At 47.2% G+C, this 23197-nt stretch overlaps 1 protein-coding gene across 4 annotated transcripts in view; it reads right to left on the minus strand.

The window, feature by feature from the left end:
- Nucleotides 1-23197, minus strand: part of smpd3 (sphingomyelin phosphodiesterase 3) — a 46960-nt gene that overhangs the window by 21379 nt on the left and 2384 nt on the right. For 2 of the 4 annotated variants that reach the window (XM_023841644.2, XM_023841640.2), the window contains exon 2: nucleotides 1571-3363. In XM_023841644.2, the coding sequence (XP_023697412.2) occupies nucleotides 1571-3055 (1485 nt within the window). In that variant the 5' untranslated portion in view covers nucleotides 3056-3363. Of the gene's footprint in view, nucleotides 1-1570; nucleotides 3364-12540; nucleotides 12866-13582; nucleotides 13711-23197 lie in introns of those variants that run through there. The other 2 variants (XM_023841641.2, XM_023841642.2) reach the window with 2 other exon arrangements.

The raw sequence follows: 23197 nt of genomic DNA on the forward strand, positions 1-23197 counted from the left end.
GCGAGACGGCAGGGAGACCTGGGGCCCATGACCAGCCAAGGGGCCACAGGGGCAGATGCGGGAGTGCAAGGGGTCAGATCAGTGAGGGAAGTGAACAGGAAGAGGGAGAGAGAGAGAGAGAGAGCATTAAGAGCATGCAGGACAGAGAATTCAGCGGCATGCAGGACGGAGCATTCAGCGGCATGCGGGACGGAGCATTCAGCGGCATGCGGGACGGAGCATTCAGCGGCATGCGGGACAGAGCATTTAGCGGCTCTGCTGATGGCCCTCTGGTAATTAGCGCAGGCAGCGGACCTGGCGCCCAGCCCACTCACCACATGCCCTGTGCCCCCCCCCGCTGACTGCTATATACTCCCCCAGCTGGGGCCTGACCCGCATACCTATCAAGTGGCATCAAGCGGCAGTTATGTGATCACATGATGTCAGAAAAGTCAGTCCTGGATTTTATCGACAAATGTACAGTTGAAATAAGTTAAAATTTACAACATTAGGGGGCACAAATGTGACTTGACTTTAGCAATAACAGTCTTATTATAATAGCTGATAATGATAACTATGAGAGTTACAATACCTACAAAAGGGGACAGGGAGAGCCCTCATGGTTAAAGGAAGTTCTTTGCATTTTAGTATTAAATTAATGGTTCAGTATTCTCATATTACATTCAGCATCAGTACATTCCCACCACATCCAGATTTGTTCTCTATATTATAAGGCGAACACGCCTGTCGTGGGCAAATTAAAACCCACAATAAATTTGTGTTAATTTTGCACCTTCAGCGTCTGAAGTAAATGAAATTCACAGCGAATGCACACTGATCGACGTTGCGGGCCAGACATGAATCAGACACTGACATTGTGCTGACACCGATAGTCTGAGAAGAGCTTGCTTCTCTGCTTTTTCCTGGTTCAGCCTAAAAACACTCCAGCACCTATATATCACCTTATAGATATCGGCTCTGTCAAAGTAAACACAAGGCAAAGAATATCCTCTGGGGGCAGCACACACACTGCTTACTGTGGAAACCTCTCGTTTTGCAATCCAGTCTGCTTCCTGTCTGGTCTGTGTGCTCTCTGTCTTTATGCAAACTGCCACAAGTATGCAAATTATTGCTTCATGAATGGATTTTTTTCCTTGGAGAGATACCATTAGGATGTTGTTTTCTGTTCCTATGCCATAGTTTCATAATTTCAGTTAAACCTGCAGAAAAGGTGGATTTCAATAAGTTTCTGGCACTCGATTTGCATATTTGATCGCGGGAAATTTGCTTGACGGGGAAGAAATACTTTAGTCACTGAAACATCTGTCCTGATCATGAGTCATGCGATGGTGTCGCTTTAGTAAACATGGTCTTTCAAGATGAGTAATGAATCTTTTATGGTACTTTCAAGTAAAGGCCACAGAGAATGATAGTGGAAGTTCTGGAGGGGAGTTTTGAAACATTGATTGCACACTCGCAGCCCTCGTGGTATCTCTACATGGCACTCCTCAACCCAACTCAGCCATTTGGATGCCCCGAGTGCCTGTCCTTTATGCTTTATGCTGTCACATCAGAATATCAGTGGTCTCACCTTGACAAACAGTGCCCCCTTGGCAGCCAGGGCGTCCTCCCCGCGGCCGTTGGGGTAACACTGGTAGTGCGCATCCAGGATGGGGTAGCGGCTGGCCAGCAGCAGGCCGCTGTTGAGGAACTTGAAGCGCGAGCAGCAGCCCCGCCAGCCGTAGCGGCCCACGTCGCTCAGAAGGAAGGGGAAGTAGCGGTGCAGCTGTCTCCGTAGCTTGGCCATGGCCCGCCTGTCGAACACTTCCTGCAGGCACAGGAAGTCCAGGTTGGCGGGAAAGAAGGCGGAGACCTCATGGTCGAAGCCGTCGTCGGCGTGGCGCCGCTTGCGCCCAGTGGGCCGCCTGAACGTCGAGGTGCGGTGGGAGAGCGTGTTGTTGGACACACCGCTGTCGGCCACGTGGAAGCGGGTCAGCGACTCCCGCGACGCTGTACAGCTCTCCAGGCTGCCCGCATCGCCCTCCCTCGCGTGGTGGTTGCCCTTCGACTCAGCCTCTTCGGGGTCTGGCTCTGGGGCACTAATGCTAATCTGGACCCCAGATGGGTGGATGGGGCACTCAGGGGGGCCCTGCTGCCCCGAGGCATGGAGGGGGCACTCAGGGGGGCCCTGCTGCCCCGAGGCATGGAGGGGGCACTCAGGGGGTTCCTGCTGCCCCGAGGCATGGAGGGGGCACTCAGGAGGGCCCTGCTGCCCCGAGGCATGGAGGGGGCACTCAGGGGGGCCTTGCTTACCCGAGGCGTGGAGGGGGCACTCAGGGGCAGTCTGGGACTCATTGGGGTGCAGCGGGCACTCTGGGATCCCCTGGGCCTCCTCTCCCTGGGCTCCACTCCCTGCTTCCTTGAGCTCCGCCTCCCCGTTGCTCTCAGGCCGGTGGTCTAAGGAAGATGTCCGGCGCCAGGCCCCTCCCGCCTGCTGGACCAGGCTGCTGAAGGAAGCAGCGCTGATGGAGGTGTTGGTGGGCGAGTCAATGTAAATCTTGATCTGTGGGCGGTTGGCGCCGTTGCGGATGCGCCGTCCCACCTCGCGTGCCCGCCTCTGCGTGCCCGCCAGGTTGTTGAAGCGTGCCAGCGAGTCTGGCAGCAGGCACACGTTGGCGCTGCTGAAGCAGAAGCTCCGGCCCGCGGCTCGCCACTCTGCCAGCCGCCCAGCCGTGCATACCCCATCCGCCGCCTCCATGTGCCCCTCACTTACTCGCCTGCAGCTGTAGACGTAGGGATGGCGAGCAGACTGCAGGGGGACCCACAGGAGGAAGCCCAACAGGGCAAAGGGCAGCGAGGCCACCAGCAGCAGCAGGTATAGCGGGGTGGACACCAGTACACAGAAGGCCAGAAAGTAGCAGGGGTCCTGAGAGCGGCGCCGCTTCTCCTGGGAGGTGGACAGGAAGGACGCCAGCAGACGGTCCAGCAGCCAGTAGCAGGGGAAAATAAATCCCCATGACAGGCCATTCAGGAAACATAGGAAGGAGCTGGAGAAGGGTGACGTGTAAAGTACCATCTTCTGATTATGGAGCCAAACCAACAAAACCAAAAGGAATTAAAAAAATGAGAAAAATAAATTGGCCTGTGCCCCCTTTGTAGGAGAAAGCTACATGATTAGCTTTTCACCAGCCTCCAGGCACAACATTGTCCCTTTACCCACCAACCCCCCAACCCCAACTGCCCTCCAGTGGATGAAATAGATATTACACTCTGCCGTCAATGGTCAGCATGGCCGAGCCAAGTCCACACCACATGTGTCCATCGCCAAATGGCTACAGGACTCTGGAAACGTCCATCTTCACTTCTAAGGCCGCTCTTGGGGTCCTAGGGTGCAAAGGAAAGAAGAGAGAGAGCAGATAAAACAGGAGTCAGTCCAGGGTAGCTCTCACATTCCATATGGCAGGTACAGTATACTGGTCTGCAGTCAGCGCTAAAAATTGCTGTTCTAATGTAAATATTGACTGTACTGGTAAACGTGGCACAGAGAGCAGGGAGTGAGCGGCAGGGAGGCCTGGGCAGCAGGCTTGACCCCAGTGGAACCGCTTTCTCCCAGCACCGGGGTCGAGCAGATGCCTGGAGAGCAGGACATTGTGAGGAACATGAAGTCAAATACGTCCCACCCAAGGAGGCTCCATTGTGACGGCAGCTGTGTCTTTATTCACGTCTGTCCCTCTGCCCTCAGGGGCGCAAACAGACAGGAAGCAGCCATACGGGAGGCGGCGCACCAGTAGCACAGGGCATTCTGGGAAATGTGAATGGGGGCTGCACACAAGCACAAGCACGAGTTCCCTTTCAATGACTTTGTCTTCAGTTCGCTTTTTTTGTGAATAAACAGCGTTCTTCAGAAAATCTCATCTCATGTTTTTGGTTTTTCAGTACCTTGCCCCCCCCATCCCCCAATGTAACCCCCCCCCCCCCACCAATTACACAGCTATAATGGTACACATATTCCTCAAGTGCCATTAAGATACATCATTTTCGGTTCAGTACACACAATGAAATGAAAGAATACATTTCTCGACATGACCTAAATTCGCAAGTAGGCCTAGATGTTCAACACAGAAAACATTATGCTAATTGTGGCTGTGAGCGGGTCAAGGCTAATGCTGGTTACAGTCAGTCATAATCGGCACTTCAGGAACATTTTGGTTCCCAATATGTAGGCCTAGTCGATAAGACCAAGACTGCCTGCCGGGTCTGTTATACCGAACTCGGATGTTGCCGGAAACACATCCAACATGCTAACTCATTAGAGATGACATCATTCAAGTGTGTGTGATACCAAAACAAGGCAGAAACAGCTTCTGCAATTTCCCCATGGCATTTAAGGCACTTTTACCAGGAAATTCAGGCCGGGTTAAAAAAATAACTGTAGGCTACAAAGGTGTTTATCGCTACAGATATGCAGTCACACTGCAGTAGAGAACACAGAATTTAGATGGGATTTAATTCATTATGATTGTTACAACGCTATATTTTTAAATTTATTGAACATGTTTATTTTTACAATATACAAATAAGCATGTTTTAGGTTTTTATTTTCAGATATGTCGACCGGCGCATTACCTTTGGTTTACAACTGTTCTTAATTATGTTTGTAGTATTAATAATAAATCATTGCAAAACAAATTCTGTATTCCCTGCTGTACCTTATTTGCACTGAACTGTGAACCCAAAACTAAAGATTGTACCAAATCGTGAATTTTGTGTACTGTTACAGCCCTACCCGATTGTGTAATTTTTTTCATAGTTTGTATGAGGTCGCTGCTGGAACAGGATGCAGACACGCCTCTGGCAGAGAGGGGGAATGGGGTGCTGTCCGCGGGGGGTCTACAGGGGTCAGCAGACTGCATTATGGGTAAATATATCTTCTAAGTGGGTCACATCCACTGAAAAGCACCCTCAGGCAACATCACAGCTCCCCCCACCCCCTCCTCTGGCCGAAACACCATCTGTGGTGTCTTCTATGCAGGTCTTCCATCTCCATCGCTCAGAACCACCCCCATCTGAGGAAGATGCCCACTATGTGTCTAGCTGTGTTTAAGCACCCTTTTGTGTTAGCGTATCATATCCATCTACTGAATGTATTATATAACACAAATGAACACAACACTGGCATAAATTCTACTTTTCCGACTCTGAATCTGAATCCTGATGGCATTTTTTGCACTCTCCGACGTGTATGGGGATCCCAAACAGATTTACGGCTGGAATTAGAGTTTTAGACAAGATGCATAAGCAGGTGTGCGGCTTCCTTCATCTTTCAGCCAACGTCTGTCAATTCTCTCCTACCAGACCATGGCTAGCAGCTCTCCCCTCAGCACCAAAGGCCCACCATCTCACCCTATCAGCTGCCGCCATCACAGCGTGCCAACCAAGCAGCACAACACAACCAAGGAAGCCCCAATCAGAAAGGGGGGGGGGGGGGGGCTCGGAACAGGCACAGTCACCATCAAGCACGCCCCAGCTATAGTTTACAAAGCAGGTATCATGGTATCATGGAGGAGATGTGGAGGAGAGTAGCAATAGAGTCACCAACCAGCCAGTGGCCAACAGGCAATGGAAGATAGCCAGTGGCCAACAGGCAATGGAAGATAGCCAGTGGCCAACAGGCAATGGAAGATAGCCAGTGGCAAGCAGGCACAAACCAACAGTAACTGGCAAGCAGCCAGTAACCAAAAACCAGCCAAAAACTAGCTGATACAGTCCAGTAGCGACCAGACTGTTGGTTGTGCAAGTTGGTTTGCCCAGACACACAAAAACCTAACTGTACTGTATGTGTGTATTAAGCAGCAGGGGGACTGGAGCCCCCATGATGCCCCCTCCCTCAACAACACACACACCCAGCCAGCCTTGCAATCTGACGCCGCTCTCACTTGTACATTTGAGCCAATTCGTGGAGAAATAGACAAAATGAGGAGAAACACAGTAATGAAATGGCTGGTGTACTCCTGTAAAGGGGATTTTTGAGTTGGACCAGCTGTCTGCCTTCCTAATATTACACTCCAGTAACAGCTCAGTGATGGAGATCTAGCAGTGTGTGCATGTGGGAAGGACATGATCTGAAGGCAAGGCTATGAAAATGTGCATTTTAGCATGTTAGTGTTCCTCAGAGAGAGTGCATGTGTGTATGTGTGCATGTCTGCCCATGTGTCTCTGTGCTATATGAGGATCTGCGACTGCGCAGATAGATTCAGCTGCACTACTGTTTATATAAACTGTAGGCATGGTGCCGCATAATAAAATGCGCTTTATGAACATTGCACCTGTGAGTGAAGTGGACAGAGACTGAGACACGGAGTCGCCAGAGGGGGCTGGTTCGGGAGGCAGAGCGCCTTTTTGATCTTCCCCCTTTGTCCGTTGGCCGAGGGGGCGCTGCAAAGTGACAGCACAAGATGAGACTTGCCTCACTATACTGGCACTAGTGCACAAAGCTCAGGGTCGAGAGCAGCCCCAAAGCCAATTATCCAAACAATAAAATACTCTCCTGCAGACTTTGCTGTTGGGACCAAATGGAGCATGGAGGCATCGGCAAGCACATCGGAATTAGCATTCCTCATTAATCAAGTACGACCTTTCCATCCATGGCCAGTGATTGTTAGGGAGGTGGCTACAAGGAAACTATCACAGGAAGCAAGGGGCACAAACATCACTGACAGGACAACTAGGCAATTATCAAATACTCACACAGTGAGAGTAAATAGGACAACATACTTGAACAACATGTTTTTAGTATTTGAGAGAAACGCCATGTCATACAGGGAGAGAATCCCATACACATAGAACTGGGGTAGGATCTGAACCCACATAGCAGACTGGGGGTAGTATCTGAACCCACACATAGAACCGGGTAGGATTTGAACCCACATGGCAGACTGGGGGTAGTATCTGAACTCACACATAGAACCGGGGTAGGATCTGAACCCACATGGCAGATTGGGTAGTATCTAAACCTACACAGAGGACTTGGGGTAGGATCTGAACCCACATGGCAGACTGGAGATAGCATCTGAATTCACACAGATGACTGGGGACAGGATTTGAACCTACACAGACATGATGAGAATCTCTATAGAGAGATCTTGTGTAGGACAAAAACTCACATCCCTAAAGATGTCCTTTAGTTTAAAACTTCAAGCCTAGTTCGTTAACAGACACAACACACATTTTTCGTCAAATGCTTATATCTTTAGTACAACATGCATTCTATATGTAATCTGTCCACACCATGTGCTACCACACCTATTAAACAAAGCATGCCTTTGGCCATTCAGGGGGGGGGGGAAACCTGAACAAAAGAGTGTAATGCACCCTCCAAAAGCCAGGTGGGGGTCTTACCTAAATAAATAAACAAACAAACAAATAAACAAACCAGTAATGGTATTATGAATTTAACTTTAATTTAACTCCCTTTTAAGTTACACGATAAAAAGGAAGAGACTGAGACTGGGAGGTGGAGGAGTAGGAGAAAGGTTGCAGTATGATAGGATCGTATCCACTTGTCTCTGGATTGTGTCTGTGTTCCTAACATTTCTATTACTTGTACCGTTTGGCTGAATTGCACGATTGCACCTTTACACTGGACCGTCTGAATCATCATCATTCGGTACTCTTGGACTACAACCCATTTAGTAAGAACATTCCAGATTGCCTCCTTTCCGAGTGAGACTATCATCACTGTCACTTCACACTTGTAAGGTTTTGAGTATTTTGAAGATTGCTGGCTGGCTTTTGTGTTTATGGTGTCTCAGTAACATTGTATATATATTTGTAAGTGTTTGCATCACTATTAACCAACAGCACTGTGCAAAAGTCTTGGGCAGTGAAAGGAAATGTTTAAAGCTATTTATCTGAATAGTAAGTGCATATTTGCTCAGGACAAAAAAAAAAAACACAATTTAACTTAAAAACATATACTGTACCAGTTAATAGTAATACAACAAAAACTAACAGGAATTTCTTGTTTTTCCAAAACGTTTCTGATATTTTGTTGGATGGCTAGATGAACACCACTTCAGTTCCCAAACCTCTGCTTAGGGGCACCTCAGCCATTCCATGTACATATTAATTTTCACCACCGGCTTACTTAATTAATTCATTTAATTAGCTTTACAAAGTCAGTGAGGTATTGATCAACCATATGAGGTGTGCTAATGGTTGAGTCAAAAAATACATGGGTGCATTGGCTGGTTGCTGTATATATTCAGGTGATTTTAAGAGAGGTTTTTAAATGGTTCAGCTAACACACTTTGACAGGCATAATAGCATAGTTTTACACCAACATAAAGATAACCATTTCAGTGACTGTCTAAGACTTTGCACAGTACTGCATGTACTCACCTGTTCATGTGCACTGAGGGACCTTTATGTCACTGTGGCATGTGTCATGGTAGTTTGTCTACAAATCGTATATTGAATAGCTTACCTGCCTGCACCTGTTACACAGCCAATATGGGAAACCTCTGCCATTTGTACAGGTTCTATTTTCTGTTTTGTGATTTTCTCATCTGCATTGCATTGGTTTCACTCCATGGTCTGGAACATTGCTGAGCGTTTTTCTGTCTTGTGTCTTCCCTGCCTGCCCTGCCTACGGTGTCCTGCCCTGTTGTCTCGCCTGTCCTGCCCGCCTGTCCGATCCTGCCTGCCCTGCCTGCCTGCCCTCTCCTACACCCTCGACCCGGCCTCCTCGTTCGTCCCTACCCGTCGTCGCCTCGTCCTGTCACTACAGTACGTGTAGGACTGATTTCCCCGGCTACAGAACCTTTGCTTGTGACCCGACTTCTCTATTGGACATCCCCTCTGGCTTTGTTCGCTCCCGGCTTTATAAATAAACCTGTCATCTCCCGCATTTCGGGGTCCGTCTCCTCCCTGCTCTCGGCACGTCACACATTACTGTTTGCTTGAATTATTCTATCACTATCAACACGAGTGAAAGGGCTGAGCGTACCAGTCTTAGTACTTCTCTGAAAAGCGTCACACCTGCAGCTGTCTGTGTTAGGGGCCTGGGGGACATGATGTAGCTTATCGAGTAGCATGCATCTGTCTGAAGATGGAAAGGGTGAAGTCCAAGTGAGAGAACAGCTGTTGTCAATACAGCAGATGCTGGGGGTAAATGTGTAAGGACTCTGCAGATGCTCAGAAACATGTCAGAGAATGGGAAATGACATTTTGGAAGCTTTTCGTGGATCATATAAAGGCCTGCGAACAAACTTGGCAACGCAAGCTTTTAGACGTTGGTTAGGTTGTACTGGGATGATTGCAAAGGCGCAATGAGCAGAGCAGCTGTATAATGCCAGCACTCAGTGGCCCAGGGGCAAAAGACCACCACATTCTCTCTTCTCCTGTGAAACCAGAATTTTCAGTTTAAAAGCAGTCAAGATGATACGAGTCCTTCACAGAAGCCAGCAAAAAGGTTTTGCCAGTGAACAAATACACAAGATCCTGTAGTCTTTTAAGGTAACCAGGGTATTCAGCTCACTAGACCCCAGTCTGCATACCACCAGATATCAGTCACCAAAGGGAATTAACTGCTGCCACTATTCCTGCTGGTCTTTTCCAATTCAAGATCATGCCCTTTAGTTCAAGGAATGCCTCAGCGATCTTTCGACAGCTGATGGAATCAACGTTGGTGGGGCTAAGGGCGCAGTGTTCTGCAGATATATTAGCCGCTGTCACCTTCAAGGTCCATGGAGCAACACTTGCTAAACCTTAAGGAAGCCTTTCAAGGGCAACATAAGACTAACATCTGCCTGAAACTGAAAGTATATTCTTGAAACGTTCCTCCACGTCCCTGGGCCACACTGTGTCTGCTGAAGGGACAGTGGCTGACCCAGCCAAGACTTAAGCTGCTCAGGACTATCTTATCTCATGGGATGTGAAGAAAATTCATCGGTTTGTTTGGAAAAAGGCCTGGTATCACTAATTCATTCCACACTGTGGCAATGTTACAGTTATCAACTGCAGCTAAAAGGGGTTCAGTGGGACTGGAGGACTTCCGGCAAAGATTCAGTGAGTAACTGAGCTTGAACCCAGTTCTGTCTGCACACTAGATGCAGTGACATGGGGTCTGGAGCAGTTTTAGCAGAAATTAAAAAGTGAAAGGATGTGACCATGGCAAATACATGACGACTGCTGACTGGCTTTTATTAACCGCAAAATCTCCTTGAGACTCACACACTGGACGCTTCACTAACAGTCAGTCGAGCTCATGAATGCTAACCCCTGACATTTTGTTTTGTTCCTTTACAGTGACTGTACCTCTTCATGCCATTACCTCGGCTCCTCTGCCCGTAGCACTCAGAGGGGCTCATACTTCCCACTTACAGGAATTTTTCATTGATGAAGTAAATAGGGGCCAGAGCAGGAGTTTAACAGGAATCCCTGGCATGTCACTGGCATGTCACTGGCATATCACTGGCATGTTTCTGCAAGGGCGCCTTTTAAAGCCATGGGTCTCCAGTACCAGTGTTTCCCAGCCTGGACCACCGGCTTCTTGTTATTTGTAGTAATAGTTTGTCTGTGTGTTGTATACTTTATACTTATTTAGTCTGCAATAATTACTGGAAAATACTGCAAATTAATCTAACTTGCATTCTGATTAATCTGCTGAATGGTGTATAAATAATGAATTCTTATTCCTGGTTGCTAGAAGCACTCAATTGTATTTACAGCCCCTGTTAATTAACAGAAAGCTTTTGTATATTGGCTTGCAAGAAGGTCAACTTTGTATCAGAAGGTTGTTGTGTTAAATCCAGGACATCTTTGTACCTCCTGAACTTTAGCAATCAAGGTCCCTTTAAGACTATGAATTGCAGATGACAACATTATTAACGGCATAAAAACTGAAATGATGTTTGAATGGTACTGAACTGAAGCAATTGCTAAGTTCCAGAAGCTTCTAAAAGAGAATAGGCAGCCGGCCCCAACTGGGATAAATCAATGCAGATGTTTGCTGTCTAGCTCTTCTTTGAGTAGTTAGCGAACTTCACCGTTCAGATACTACCGAGACAAAGGCAATAGAGAGGACAGCCATATTCTTGTGGAGAGGATGATGGGAAGTGTAATCACAGAGCGTTCCAGCTGGGAAGTCTGACAAACAAGCACAGCCTGCATCCAATAAATATGCCATAACTGCATCTGAAAATGCCTTTAAAAGACAAGCAACTGTATTTTTCTTTTTTTTTTTGTCATAACTTCTTTATTCCTTGGGGAGGTGAGTGGGTCAGTGAGCTAGGCCTCTGCTCCTGTGATGGGGAGGGTGCTGGTTCAAGCCGCAGCAGAACAGTCACATGTCTGTGGGCCCTTGAGCAAGGCCCTTAACCCCCAGCTCCAGCGGCACCGCATGCTGGTTGACCCTTTGCTGTGACCCCCCCCCCCCCCCCAAGCTTGCTCTCATTAATTCCCCACAGGAATTAATATAGTATTACTATCTTGTTCCATTACAGCACAGTTCTGATGTGTTACCCAGCCTTCTATTACAATGAGCTAAACGACCTATCAGAAAGTAACACTGTGTCATGTGACCATGAGCATTAGCCACAATGGGCTGGCGGGACGGAGAACGTTCCATGATATAATTACATCAAATTAAGATATATATGTTTAGCAAACTGTAGTCAGCATTTGTTCAGTTCTTTCCTGCCTTACTGTAACTACCAGTAGGTCTCTTAATTAAATTAAATGAAATTAATTAAATCTTAGGAACGTAATGGAGGGCTTCTAATTGAGAGTGATGCATTTGTGTAATCCAGCTTCCTATATCAAAGGGCTGAACACAGCAGAAACAATGGCATAGAGTATTGTGGTCAGGTATGGTGAACTATCAGCACTAATATAAAATATTTGGCAGTGACCAAACTGCGTGCCCCATAGTTCAGTCTGAACTCCCCAGGGCCACAATGTTCATGCGGGTATTCCGAGGGCACACATGCTGTCAGTGATGCGGCTGATTGACAGGCCCAGCGTCCAATAGTATCTCTGTAAACCGTCACATGGAGGCATGGAACCTTCAGCGACAGCACTCGTGATGCACTGGGGTCCTGCAGATAGGTAGAATACGCAGGCACTGCCCCGCGGAATGCGGTTATATATAATGAAGAGATTATAATTACAGGCCTATGAAGCTTAGAGACTGCATGACCTGTAGCTGAAAAGCTGCCTTCAGATCAAAATATAGCCTTTAAAGGGGAAACCCATCACACAGAGTCTGTGTTCACACAAACAGTCCATTTAATATTACATCGTACATTAAGTACTTAAGGGGAACTCTCTCCTGTTTAAATATGGACATCAAGAGTTACATTTGTGAGAATGAAGCATTTCACACAAGGCAGGAGAGATGTTGAGCTGTGAAACTCCCCAGTGATACATAGATCGTAGACAATGGTTTGACGGCAGACGAGCAAAGCCATCCAGCACAACCTGCTACAGGCAAACATGTAATGAAACACCCGCCAGGCAGGTGTTAGAACACATAGACCATGACTAACATTGTCCACTTACATATTTATCGGCTTGCTTCGGCACAGCAGCAGCCAGGCGTCAGGACAGTGAGGTCACATGGCCACTTAATGGTATGACAACAGAAGCCAGCAACCCGAAGATCCCTGTAGATGAAATCTGCAATCTGAGAGCCCCGCGTCAGGAGGGCATTCCGCGTGTGCAGGTGGGTATGGAACGTGGTCAGAACGCTTCTCAAGCCGAGAACTCAAATGCAGAATCTCATGGGAAAACCTCAAGCTGCACTGAACAACCCCCGGTGGACGCTGTTGGCACGCATCAACCCAGTAACTAAATATCTACACTGAGGTCTCATGCTTCACCGAGAACCTCTCTGCAGACAGACAGACAGACAGACGGATGCGCGCGCAGAGAAGCCGGGTACGAGCGGAGGGGCTGTGAACGACAGAGCAGGAAGCGGGCGCACCACAGAGCCGAGCCGCACACGTCCGCGGCCCTTGCGCCTTCTGCAGCCAAGCTGCATGCAAACACAGGCCGGCTTGCACAGATGCACACAGGCAACCACAGGTACACAAACACGCATGTCTGTTGGCTTGCAGCTCATCATGGAGGCTTCACAACCATAACCGTGTGAACTCTGCACCAGTAAAACCGGGCAACAAAAAAATAAATAGCAAATAAGAAAATAGAGATCATAAAGAGTAAATAAAAAATAAAAAAAATCCTGTTGTTTTCTGTTTCTTTTCAAGCCTTTCATGATTTTCTATCATTTATTTGGGAAAATTTCCCCAGTAGGTTAGAAAAAAGGGCACACACTGTCACACATACACAAACAGACACACATGCACAAACACACATACACAAACAAACACACAAACACAAACAAACACATCAACCACCACTGCAACATGTTGCTCAATGTCGTGCCAGTGTCATAGCACTTAACACCGGCGTCTAACACACCAGCCCTTTAGCAAGGCTTTCCCGACGGTCTTAGAGAACAATTATGCCCTATTTACATATGACTCCCACACTCACAATTCATGCACACACACACACACAGACGCGGGTTTGCTGTGCTCACCGCTATCTAGAAGGACAGCCGTCCCCAATCTTTGAAGAATAATCTGCTCTTTGTGGACTCGCCACTCTCAGCATGCACGTTTGGTCTTTCGTACCACTTTGATACTTGTCTCGCCTTTGAAAGATGAAACGGTGGCTCACACCCCCATCCCCCCCCCCGTCAACCTAGAGGGCCGGAGCTGCCTTCGCAGTTCAGCCAGCCTGAAATGAAAGGGACCATGCGAGCAGGCGCCAACGCCACAGCCACGCTGCAGAAGCTCACAGGAAGCATGCTGATGGTGGCCCTCACAGTCTCCATGTGTGTGACGGATATGCTCTGCCTTGTAAAGCATGTGATGCTCTGGCACGGCCTAAACCTCACAGTGCAGGAGTGATTCCCTCACCCCTCGTCCAAGCCCCTCCGCAAACGCATTGGCTGGAGAATCCCGACGGCTCTGTATGTTTGGATCAGGTGTCTCCGTTCAGCATTGCCTCACTGCTGGGTGGGACTGACCTTTCTCTGAGTTTTATTTGCTTTGAAAGCCTTCGTTCTGCCCCCCCTCTCCAAGCCCCTGATCCCAGAGAGGACAGTGACTACAACAACCACTGATGCCCCTTTGACTGCTCAAGGGAGGCAGGCTGCCATGACAACCTCTTAGCGTGAGCTTAGGGGCGGCAGCTGTTAAGTGTGGATGATGTCTTCTTCACAGAATATCTGATCATGCTCTCTTCAGGAGTGGCACGCCCTAAGCACTGCTTCACAGAGCTGCTGGAGCAAGCGTCAGCAGATGATTGAAGACTTAGCTCAGAGTCCTGTGAATTCCTCTAAGAGCCCTGCTGATTTCAGACTAACGTCCACCCCATCCGAAGGACGCAGCAGCATGAAATACCTAAGATGTTTCATTCTTATATGTCAACTTTTGAAGCTGAAGTTGTATACAGGGACAGCCCCAAGGAACCCCACCCAGGGCAATGAGGTCAGAGTAACGGAAGAGGACCAAGCAATCAGCCATGAAGCAGGGCCAGGAGTCCAGCCAACTGCGGCCGGACGGACAGGGAAGGTCGGCAAGCACCATGTCCACAGACAATACAGGCAAACGGTGGAAATGGTGAACAGTGTGATGGGAAGATGAGAAGGCTGTGTGGGGGGGACATGAGAGGAAACCCAGGAGGGACCTGTCTGTGACTGAGGAGGGACCTGTCTGTGACTGAGGAGGGACCTGTCTGTGACTGAGGAGGGACCTGTCTGTGACTGAGACCTTCACATACTCTACAGGGAAAAGGGAATGAGGAAGGAACGGGGGGGGGGGGGCTTATGGCAATTCTAGGGCCCCCTGAGGGACTGGGGCTCAAATAAAATTGAAACATTAATTAAACTCATCTGGATTGGGTGTCTATTATGATATGCTTTCATGGGTCCAAAATCCCTAGCAGCACCCGTGATGGAGGGTAAGACCAAAGCCTGACTGGACACACCTGATCTCAGATCAGAGACCATCTGCGATACAAACCTCAACATTCAAGTGTACCTCTTCTCAGATCAGAGACTTTGTGTGATTAATACCTGAACACACCAGTCTACCTGATTTCAGATCATTTACTCTTTATGCAGACTGCAGATGTCTACCTGATCTCAGATCAGAGACTATGTGTAATTGATGCCTGAACTCATCAGTGTGCCTGATGTCGAGACAGTGGACAGAACCTGCTTTGAATGACTTCATGTTAATTAATATTTCATCAATGCAATATTACGTCAACAGCTGTAGAAATGTTTCCACAAACCTTCCAACTCCCTCCAGCCAACTCTCTCCCCCCCGCCCCTCCAGCTCCACCCCTCCTGCTCTAACTGATCACTCGTTTTCTGTGCAGGGCTCTGGGTAATTGAGATTTTAATTCTATTAGAGGAAATGGATAATGTCATCACTATGACCTCAATGCGATCATCACAGTAATTCAATCAGCCCCCTTCCTGCTATTTTTTTTATTGCAGAGGAGCAAACATTTGTCACACTGCCTATGACTAAAACTCAATTTCAGCAATCAGTCCCCAGCATGTGTGTGTGTGTGTGTGTGTGTGTTTGTGCGTGAGGATTAAATTTTATGACATTGTAATGTAATAAATACCAGTCATTTGACGTTGTGGGGACCCAACAAAGATCTGTGAATTCAATCAAAAAAGTTAAAAATGTCAAAAGTCTCATATTTTGTTTGGTTACTTATGGTTATGGTTAGGGCTGGGTAGGGGTTAAGGTTGTCATGTTGGGATTAGAGTTTTCCTCATAGAAGTGAATGGAGAGTCCCCACAAGATATAATTACAAACCTCTGTGTGTGTGTGTGTGTGTGTGTGCATGTTAGAGAGAGAGAGACTTTCCGGCTTCCATTGAACCCCTGTGAAATTCGCGAACCCTGCCTGCCTACCCATATACTGGTAGCAGATAATTATGAGGATGATCTGGTATTACCCAGCATGCCCTAGGGCTCTGTGCATATGGACTTTCATACCTCAGGGTTGCTGTACAAAATATATCTCAAATCCAGATCAGTGTGGTCCAATATCTGTAACACAATGTGTTTCATACTGTTTCCTAGTATAATTTGCAGAGTAGAAACATTAAGAGTAATCTGTATTTAGGTTTAGTATTCAGTTCAATTCAATTTACATTTATATAGCGCCTTTCACAACAGAGCTGCCCCACTGTGATACAGTGTGATACAGTGCAACGCCATAAAGAGAGAACAATACAAAAACAGGGAAAAGGAAAGACAAATAAATAAAAGCCAGGCGACAGCTTTTCGCTATACACCTTTCCTTTACCCCCCCCTCCCCCCACACCATTTCTGCCTTATGTGCTCTTGCCATGGCATGCTGCCTGTTCTGTCCTCTGGTGACCGGTCTTCCCTCCCATAACATGGGTCATGTGACCTTTGGGTCATGTGACCTATCAGTGGTTTCGAAGGCAGAACAAATTTCATTTTAAAAGTTTAATGAAAACAACTGGGCAGGGACAAGAGGCTGAGATTTAAAATAATAAAACAAAAGCATAACAGCAGGAAAACTGAAAAGATGACAAAACATCGTCAAGGAAATATAATTCAAACAAATATATTGTTTTGATCCGTTTACATTCCTTAGGTTGTGACACGCTATGCTCCATACCACAGAAATACAACCCATACGGGCCTTTCCATTTTGGAAATATTTCTTTGCATTTGTTTATTTATTTATTTGCTTTCCCTCTGAAAATGCTTGATCAAAACATTGCCCCTGTCATTAGCTGGCTATTTAGAAAAAAAACAACAGAATGAGGTGCTAGATCCAGTGGACAGTCCAGATCACAGAGAATATTCGCAGGATGACCAGACAGCAGGTTCTAAACCGCCGGAAAACAAACCAGCAAAATCCAGATGAATCAAAATTATTCTCAGTCTGAGATCTGATTGGGGGCTCAGGCAGGAACAGGTAAAAAGACCTGATCTTGACAAAATACTGCATCTGTGTGGAAGTAACAGTGTCAGCTCAGTGTCCATTAGGAACACATCGATTTAATACAGTAAGTGGGTTTTCCATTAACCTGAAGCTCAATTTATTCAGCTTTTTTTTCTTGGGTATAAAACATACTGTACCTTGCCAACCCGCAATTGTCTAAATTCACTTTTATAAGAAAGACAATTTATCCAGGGTCTTAACATCTAACAAATAGGTAAATTCACTGATTTTGCAATCTCCTCGCTGCTTTGTATAATAACAGCTAAAAATATATTTAAATATCAGTTCAAATCAAAATGATCCAAAAGTATTGATAATAAAGGTTATGTTATTTAAGCAATGCTTGTCAAATTACAAGATTTATTAGGTTTATATTTTCATCTAAAACAAATGACATAGATAGTACAGCTTACATTTAGGAATTAATTATCAGTAGATGTTTTTAATATGAGTTAGCATAATGTTTTTAAAGTTTTAAGGTTTATTAGGATGTTGTAGCAATGAAAATGCATCTCTGAAAAGTTCAAATCTAGTGCTGTTCTCTCGTTTTTTTTGTCCACTCCTCTCCATTGGGCCGTTGGCTGTTTTTGCAGTGACCAATCGTTTCCCTGGTACTCTGATTCTGGAGCACATGATTGGCCCACTGTTTTCCTGCTTTTGATTTGTCACTGCTGTCAGGTGTTTTCTGAGCAGCACGGGCTCTTCGCACAGCGGGCCCCCAGTTGTTTATCTTCTGAGAATCTCTTTACGCTCTCTTTACCCGAGACTTTATGGCTTTTCTGTGATAAAGTGTCCGGTGCTCGGTCGTTACGGTAACTGGCTTATGGGCTGTCAGCTCTGCTGCCATTGTTCCACTACGTGTTGTTCTCTATTAATCGTGTGGCCCCTTTTGGGTGCCTTATCTCTGTAGCCTCCAGCCTGCACGCTGCAAATCCCAGATCCCTGTCCCTTCCTAATGTCCTCTTGCCTCTGTAATTCCCGGCTCGGTGTCCCTACAGTCCTGCAGCTCCCAGCTGTAATACCAGCCTCATTTGCCAGCTCTTGCCAATGCTATTCCTGGCTGTCTGTGCTTCCTGCATAATGCTGAAAAATTTCACCCCTAAGCACACCAGATCCAGAGGAATGTTTACACGTTTGGCTCAGAGATGGAATAAACATGACAGAGCCGCTACATTTTCACCTTTCAGCATAAACACGCACAGTTACCGTGTGACGGGGGTGGGGGGGGGGCCATTAGAAGCTGTTAGGAGAGAGATGCAGTGGATGCCCCAGTGAGCTGGAGAAGGGTGGCCTGTTAGAATGGAGTAAGAAGGTCTTTCCCTGTCATCCAGTGGGAATGGGGCAAAGTCCCACACCAGCACTCACATGTATCCCTGAACACAAACCCGCCCAGCTCCTGCCTGGATAATCATAAACTGCAGCTGACCACATGTCAGAGGGCCTGATCGTGGTATAATGAGAGGCAAACCGTCCAGACACAGTCCGCCTCTATACAAACGGATTCAGTCCCGTATTAGAGGCTCCACAGAACCAGTAAATGATGCTCTACTTGCAGAATAAGCGCAGATGGAGTCAGTTAGTGGTCAGGCCTGCCCAGCGCACCACGCACAGCCTCCCACAGGGGCTGCTGCCTCCCCCCACAGCCCCACCCAGGGTCCCACCCAAAGCTAAACCAGCCCCATATAATTACAGGGGATGAGGGAATAAAGCAGGCCAAAAATACATAAGGGCACATTTCTGCTCTTTCTGGTGGGAAATGCAGTGGCAGCAGGAAAGTGTGGCTGTGGGGCAACTCTGGGGCCTGGGGCATGTGAGCGGGGTGAGCACAAGAGCATTCGACGTCGGGCATCAAGAGCAGAACAACCCGTCTCATCAGACATCTGCCGACGTGTATGGAAGAGCAGGGGGCGGGGGCGGGGGGGGCAGAGAGAGAAGGAGGGCCAGTGTCCGGGCCCGGCTCACCCTGCTGCCACAGCGGCCTGCAGTTTCAGCTGTGAATGCTGACCCACTGCACTTGTTCATTCAGTGGCCTCTCTTTTACCACTGGTCTCCAGCCAAAAGTGCACACTCACTCTCTGTCAGTGTGACTGTGTTGCACGAGCATACACCCCCGAAACTGAGAAGCACGCTGAACGGGCACAGATTAGCCGAAGGAGAGCATCAAATACCCCTGTCTCCTGTGTAGCCTAGAATTCATGGAGCACACCCTCTCATGTGTAGCAGTGCAGACGGTCGTGACCTGCTGCGTGCAGCTCTGGATTTACACCCATCGCCTTCCGCCTCCCTGTCCATCTCACTGGGCATTTTCTAAATCAGTCACCTCTTCCGTTTATCATACTGGATCATTCAATACTGTGTATAAGACCATTCATGGCACCACATCCTTTTTACAGGAAGTACAATGCATTTAATACTTACACACTCTTACACTGATGTAAATATTTAACACACATCCACGGTGCAGCATCAGAACAAATGTCCTGAACCCTGTGATTCATCCCATCACTTATTAATCCCATCAAATATCGTATAGAGTCAAAGCAGCACCCGCAGCAAAACGCCCAGGGACTCCGAGGCATGGAGGGATGCCATTAGGGCAGCTCAAGAGCCAATTAATCCCTGCCTGAGAGTACAAATACAGGAGAGTCCCAATAACAGAATAACAATCTTTTTTAGAATGGAACCTTCCCTTTCCGTAGGGAAGGTTTTGCTGTCCGTGGGATTCCCTTAAATAAACTGAGGACATTTCTGCCCAACTCTTTACCCTGTCCTCCACTACCCGTACGTATCCATAAATACACCCTGTAGCACCAAGGGAGAAAGGGACAAAAATAGCCAAGGGGGTCGGCCGCCTCTTACCCGTGCATGTTGATATAATCTGGAATTCGTGCATAAAAAACTGAGATGTGCTCTGGTTTAATTTCCGACCCCCCCTTAAGAACGTGTTCACCATGCTTTGTTTTTGTGATCACACCAAGTTGCCCCCACGTGCAGCTGTCCCACTCCCGCCCAAAAGTGCATGTCAACTGACACACATTTAAGTCCTTCCCTGCTACACAACCTCTCCGCCTGCCACACACCGAGCTCGCGACGACAAGGAGCGAGTGAACAAGAAAAGGAGCCTGTAAGCAGAAGGTTGTAGGTTCCAGTCCTGGGAAGAGGAAATGAAACTGAGATGTCTAGGTAGCTATTCATGACTATAAATGAGTAGGTTATGTAAGTTGTTCTGGAAAGAGCTGTCTGAGAAGTGCATAAATAATAGAGGACGGGAAACAAGAAAGAAAATGGGAGCTGACAGCATGCTTGGGCACCAGTGCTGCACGATGATTCTGACCTTAAAAGGCCTGTGAGCAGGCTTTGATGAGTGACTGCTAAACAAAGGCCAATCGCCCAGACAGAAGACGGCACTTCTTGCAATCAGATGTCACCATGCATGATTGTGGATCGGCTAATGATCATCTAATACAAAGGCCAGAGACTAGGAACCCCATGACCCCACCCCAGCATAGCACAGTGGAGTGGGCAGGTTATGCCGCAGTCTCCATCTAGGTCCTCCACATACCAAACATGCATGCTGCCAGAGGCGGGGGGGGGCAGAAGTGGTGGTGTTGTGGAGTGAACCAGCATAATGATTTGGTTGATGATGCACCGGCGTGATGCTTTGTTGTTTTTCTGACTGGGCATTCCAGGGGGCTCGAATCGAAAGTCATTCCATCCGTATCCTTCCAGTGCACCACCGATGAAAACCTGTGTGAAACCAGCTCCTTGATTAACTGCCACAAAGCTGACTGAGAAGATTGCCTTGTTACCAGCAGGCCAAGATTTTGCACATCCATGATAATTTCTGCTGGAGCGGGATGCAGTTCATGTCGTGACATCAACTACAGCCAGACACACTTACCATGAATGATAGGAGTCAACTGCATCAGTGAAACTGCACTGTTTTTTTTAAGTGCACCTAAAAGAATTGTGTGCCAAAACACCCGTACATCTGCTTCCAGGCTGGTTTCCCATGGCTAAGTATCTGGCATAAGGGGACACTGTAACTCACCTTAACTTTAGACAAATGACCCAGTGTCAGGCTAACTTTGGCAATTTGTTTATGAGGACTCCCATAACTGAATTTGACCTAATTTAACACTGACTGCACTCTGACTGACTGACTGACTGACCTCCCATTGACTGTACTTTGATTGACATACTGAACTCCCACTGACTGCACTTTGACTGGCTGACTGACTTAATGAACTCTCATTGACTGCACTCTGACTGACTGAACTCCCACTGACTGCACTCTGACTGACTGACTGACTGACCTCCCATTGACTGCATTGTGACTGACTGACCTCCCATTGACTACACTCCCATTGACTTACTGAACTGCCACTGACTGCACTTTGACTGACTAACTGACTGACTGACTGATTTAATGAACTCCCATTGACTGCATTGTGACTGACTGACCTCCCATTGACTACACTCCGATTGACATACTGAACTCCCACTGACTGCACTCTGACTGACTGAACTCCCACTGACTGCACTCTGACTGACTGACTGAACTCCCACTGACTGCACTCTGACTGACTGACTGAACTCCCACTGACTGCACTCTGACTGACTAACTGAACTCCAATTGACTGCACTTTCACTAACTGACTGACTTAAGGAACTCCCATTGACTGCACTCTGATAGACTGACTATCATTGACTACACCCTGACTGACTGACTGACTGACTGACTGACTAACCGTCTGACTTACTGAACTCCCACTGACTGAACTCTGACTAACTGACTTCCCAGTTTACGTCTCATTGAAGTTCATCTTGGATAAATAACTATGACCTAAAATGGATTCCGCAGGCCAGTTTTCAAAATGAAACTGGACTCCACCATATCCACTTTCATCACCCCCCCCCCCCCCCCCCCCAACCCTCCTGGACCACCTATTTTATTATTTAAAAGTGACTAAAATACACAGGGGATCTCCAATCACCATGCAAACATTCACAATGAAAACTATTCTCACTGATGCACACATATAAACATACATGGGGCATAAATACTGCCATCTTCGTTATATGTCTCACACTAAATTCAGGAGGATGTTTTCAGATATGTCTTTGCAAAACTTCGCAAGCTTTCTCACGTTTATTTTAGCTGCCTTATATCCTTTGTGTAAAAATAGACAGAAGGGGGAGAGTGGTAGATGGACTTCCATGCCAACCAGAAGGCACAGATATGAGGCTCAGTGGGACGTCGGACAGACGGGTGCGGAGTGCCCCGAACCACGCCTTTATCCCCATGGAAGCGATGCGATAGGGAAGCGTTACACAACTCGCTTCTTAATCACATTCATCCCACAATCCATGGCAAATCCATCCATTTACAGAATGCAATCTACCTCATTGAGGGAAAAAATAGTATAGATGCCTTTTTCGTTAATTACGGAACCAACACTATACTTTACGGAAGACCACTACACTTGCTTCACGACGGTGATGTTTGCATTTAAAGTACAAAATTTTGCTAACAGAGGATCTATGTTCTTTGCACTGTCTATGGGGCACAACAGGCATCCGGATCTTACCACTAAAGAAATCTCTCATCACACCAGAATACATATCACAACAAAGCCGACGCTTATTTAAGTGTAACGCCAAGCAAGTATACACGTTACAGTCGTGCTTACAACCTGCAGGGAGGTATGCTGATCACTCCCAAAGCCTCACTCAGTCATCGGGAAAAAGAGATCTACGAAGAAGCAATTACAGACATATACATAAAACAATAGGTACAGAAATTACCAATAAGTTATTAGAGTAACCGGCAAATGGTACGTGGTGTGTTATATGTATTATCAGTTGAGAAATGTGAGAGCTACTGTACAGCTGATGTTCTGAAAAGCACAAACTCTCCGTACACAACGTCTTGCTCTTTTCACAAACCCATGCAAATCATCGCACCCGCCCTTACTCACCACAGTGGGCTGCAGTACGCGGGCTTAATCGTTTTTCCGGAAAAAGGTATTACAAACTGGACATATTTAGATGTAAGAAATAAACGCGCTGTCACAACAAATGGCATGAAAGAAGCCTCGGCAAATGTTTATCTGCGAAACATGGGCTGATGTCTTCGGTTAAAA

The sequence above is a fragment of the Paramormyrops kingsleyae genome, chromosome 13 (assembly GCF_048594095.1).
Source record: "Paramormyrops kingsleyae isolate MSU_618 chromosome 13, PKINGS_0.4, whole genome shotgun sequence".
Taxonomy (NCBI): Eukaryota; Metazoa; Chordata; class Actinopteri; order Osteoglossiformes; family Mormyridae; genus Paramormyrops; species Paramormyrops kingsleyae.